General features: G+C 52.3%; 1 protein-coding gene across 1 annotated transcript; it reads right to left on the reverse strand.

Moving 5' to 3' along the window:
- Positions 1-3,225: 3,225 nt before the first annotated feature.
- LOC124974793 (non-histone chromosomal protein HMG-17) lies at positions 3,226-3,543 on the reverse strand. Its single transcript, XM_047537808.1, has one exon. It carries the CDS (start codon positions 3,516-3,518, stop codon positions 3,246-3,248), a length of 273 nt encoding a protein of 90 aa, XP_047393764.1. The 5' UTR covers positions 3,519-3,543; the 3' UTR covers positions 3,226-3,245.
- Positions 3,544-3,869: the final 326 nt, after the last annotated feature.

Consider the following 3,869-nt stretch of genomic DNA (forward strand, 5'->3'; position numbering starts at 1 on the left):
GTCCCCACCTGGGTTCCTGTCCTGCACTGCATTCCTGCCCACTGACCTCCCCACAAGGCAGCACACAGAGGTTAGCACTGTGGTCATGCATGTTTACAGATGGTAAGGGCTGGAGTGGGATGGAGGGGGCATGGAGCAGGGTTGAAGCCATCAGGCTATGTGGCCATCCAAATGGGAGCCAAAGCAGCCCAGTGCCAGCGAGGCTGTGTTAGAGGGAATGAGGCCAAGTGGGGCTGGGTGTGGGGGAGGTAGGAGGCTGGTGAGCCTCAGCCCTGTCCTCTCTTCCTCTCCCCTCTCAGATCCTTTGCCATGGTGCTCCTTTGAATCACAGAGGTTGAGCCCAGGAGTGTTGAATGCAAGTGATTGAGCCCAAACCCTGTGCAGCCACTGAGAGTCTTGGGCTGCTTCTGGGGACAAAGAGCTTCCTGGTGGAGGGCCATGAACCCAAATTCACTTTTCAAGTGTTCAGGCTGAGATAGGGGCCAGTATGGACAGAAGTATGACCCCGTGGGAGTTACCCGGGACGGCAACTGCTGACTGGACGGTGGCAGACCCTTCTACAGCAAGGGTAGGCGGTGAGCAGGCATGGTCTGCCCCAGCCAGCAGGATGTCCAACCATGCATCTTACTTAATTCCTTTTTCAGTTTCTGGAAATTGCTATTGAGAAGCAGATCCTTACATGTGTCCTTAATCCTCAGACAGATAGGACCAGGGCACACACAAAGCCAAACTCAGTGAATCTACAGCCAACTACTTAGAAACCAAGCTAAAATACAAATTCCTTTCATGATCTGTCTAATTAAAACCAGCATCACAGCTGACATAGCTCTTCAGAGTCATCAAAGAGCCATCAGGTACTGACAATCTCTGTTCCCTGGATTCTGCACTCCTTCCTCCAGTCTGCCTGGACCATGAACTTTCTCCAGCTGCTGTCCTTGGAGTTCAGGACCATGACTGGAAACAAGGGGCCTCTTGAATGCAGTCTGGTAGTAAATTCTGTCACCTACAAATGCAGGGCCTGCTGTGGGTTGACTGCACCAAGCCTCCCTCTGGCCAGTGTGTGTATGAGACTTCGGTTCAGAGCAGACAGCACGGCAGTCCAGGTTGGAGGAGCCACATTGAGGAGAGGGAGTTGAGGGCAGAGAGAGCAGGGGCTGGTGGAGGCAGGGCACCTGAGCACCACCTTCACACCTGGTAGTGCTTGGTCACATGGAGGTGACAGTATCTGTAAAAGGACCAGCCTGAGCCAAGACCCAGTACGGATGTGGTATGTGACAGGCAGGCACAGCTGGGGCACACCCCACATGCAGCTTGTCACCTCTGAGGCAGCCCAGGTCCTCCCCAGGACCCCAGCATCCAGGTTTCCACGGCTCCTGTACCTGGTGCTTCCTGGTGATCTCGGGGCCAGGTGTGACCATCTCTTTACATCCACAGGAAGAGAATTCAATCAGAACTCAATGATGAAAAGCAGGATCTTTTCCAGAATGTGAGTGAAGTGGGGAGGTTGTGAGAGGAGGGAGGTAAGGGAGTGGTACACTTCAGGACGACCTTTCTGAACCAGGAAGAAAGAGCCTCCCAGGGACACATCAGGCCTCAGCTACAAACAAAGACTGAGGGACTCTAGAAGTCAAGAGCTGGGGATCCATCAAGGCAGAGCCAGGAACTGCAGGCCAGTCTGCTGACATTCAGCCAGTAAGCAGGGTACAACTGGGCCACCTGTCAAAGTATCCCAACACGTCTATGCATTTGGAAAATAGACACAGCCTTCAAGACTGGAACCCCTGATCCCTGACACCTCACAAACCCCAAGAGGCAGACCCCAGCCACCAAGGCCTCCTGAATGTGCCATGTGCATGGCTGGTGGGATTATGTCAAATGAGTCATGAAGAATTTTGTGTTTCATCCCTGGAAGAAGTCCCATGTTCAAGTGGTCCAAGGAAGTAGCCCAATAAAGCAACTTAAACTGTGTAGAGCCACAGTAGGATCCATAGTGACCCAGCACCCTGGGAATTGGCCCAGCCTGGTCACAAGGAGGTGCCAGGCTTGATGGGTATGTTAGTCGACATGGGCTAGAAGACAGTGGGGCAAACAAGTCCAACTGCAAGTCGGGTCGAGATGCAGGGTCCCCCATTAAGGCCATGACAGGACAGAATATCACGTGGACAGGGGCGCACTGCTGCCAGCCCACCTGGTGGGAAGAGGCATGCAGGCTCCATGGGCACCACAACTGCAATAGTTCTGGTGACTCCAGGAGTCCCGTGGTGTTTTAGTCAGCTATTTTGCTGCTGTGACTAAGTGACCCAACCAGCACAATCATAGAGAAGGAAAGGTTTCATTGAGGGTTCGTGGTTTCAGAGGTCTCAGTCCATAGAAGGTCAGGTCCATTTCTCGGGGTTCAGGTGAGGCAGAACATCAAGGCGGGAGAGCATGGCAGAGGGAAGCAGCTCACATGGTGATCAGGAAGCAGAGAGGTTCCACTCTCCAGATATAAAATACATACCCTAGAGCCACACCCCAATTCCCACCTCCCCCAGCCACACCCCACTTCTCCAATCACCCCATCAGGGATTAACTCACTGATTGGGTTAAGACTCTCACAACCCCATCATTTCTCCTCTGAATTTTCCTGCGATGTCTCACTTGTGAATTTTTGGGGGCCACCTCACATCCAAACCATAACACGTGGGCACTGAGGGGCGCTGACGGGTACCTGTCCCACCCGTTTTTTCCCAAGCATGTGCAAGTCCAGGATCCTCGTCTGGGAGAGCGGGCTGAGGCATTGTGCAGTGGGAAGATCCTTCCCCGCCGGCCCACCTGGACCAGAGAGCACCATCACAACATCCCTCTCTCTAGCCAGGACCATGACTTTCCCAGACCACTGATGGTGACCCCACGACCAGTGACCCATGAGCATTCCAGCACTGCTGAGGCTCAGCTCCCAGTCCTGTGACAAGGCAAGGGCTGCCCCTACCTATCACAGCGTGAGCTTCTTACCCAGCCCTTGGGGCAGGAACTGGATTAAGGGCCTGGTGAAATGACCTCCAGCTTTCAATCTAAACCTCTCTGATCCTTCAGGGGTGGCTTTCAACACTCTAGGGCATGGTCTCCCGGATCTGGTGGTAACCGACCTTTTTTTTTTTTTTTTTTTTTAAACAAAATTCTGCATTTTTATAAAACTTGATAAAAAATAGTATTTCAAACTGTACAGTCACCAGAAGGACACAGTTATCAAAAATGCACACACTTCACTTGGCATCTCCAGCACCTTCAGCTTTCTGTGCCTGGTCTGTTTTGGCATCTCCATTTTCTGCAGGGTTATTCCCATCCTTGCCAGCGTCGGCTTTTCCCTTTTTCCCTTTGGGTACCTTCTCTCCCTTCTTTGCAGGGGCCTTTTTAGGCTTGGGCTCTGGCTTTGGAGGAGCAGGTTTAGCAGACAACCTTGCTGATCTTCTCTGTGGTTCATCCTTCACCTTGGCTTTATCTCCTTTAGCATCCCCTTCAGCCTTTCTCTTGGGCATGGTGGCAACGGCGGTGGGGCGCAGGCACTGGACGCGGGGATGCAGCGGCGCGTGGCTTTGGTCGGTCCGGGATTTGTTCTCACCTCTTCTTCTTCACACTGCTCCACCGACCTTTTTGAGAATCTGAGAAACACCAGATCCTTAGACACTATGCAATAAAAATTCTGTAAGCACACAACTCCATATTTTGCATGCTACTTTAGGGTGTTTGAAGAATTCCTGCAAACTACTGCTTTAGAGCTTCTGCTATGAAATGATAGCAGTAGGAGACCCTCAGGAGAGAGGGGACTCCAGGTGACTTTGAGTGTGTGGACTTGTCTCTCTGGACTGACCAGGAGAGAACACATCTTG

Source organism: Sciurus carolinensis, unplaced genomic scaffold, assembly GCF_902686445.1.
Source record: "Sciurus carolinensis unplaced genomic scaffold, mSciCar1.2, whole genome shotgun sequence".
Taxonomy (NCBI): domain Eukaryota; kingdom Metazoa; phylum Chordata; class Mammalia; order Rodentia; family Sciuridae; genus Sciurus; species Sciurus carolinensis.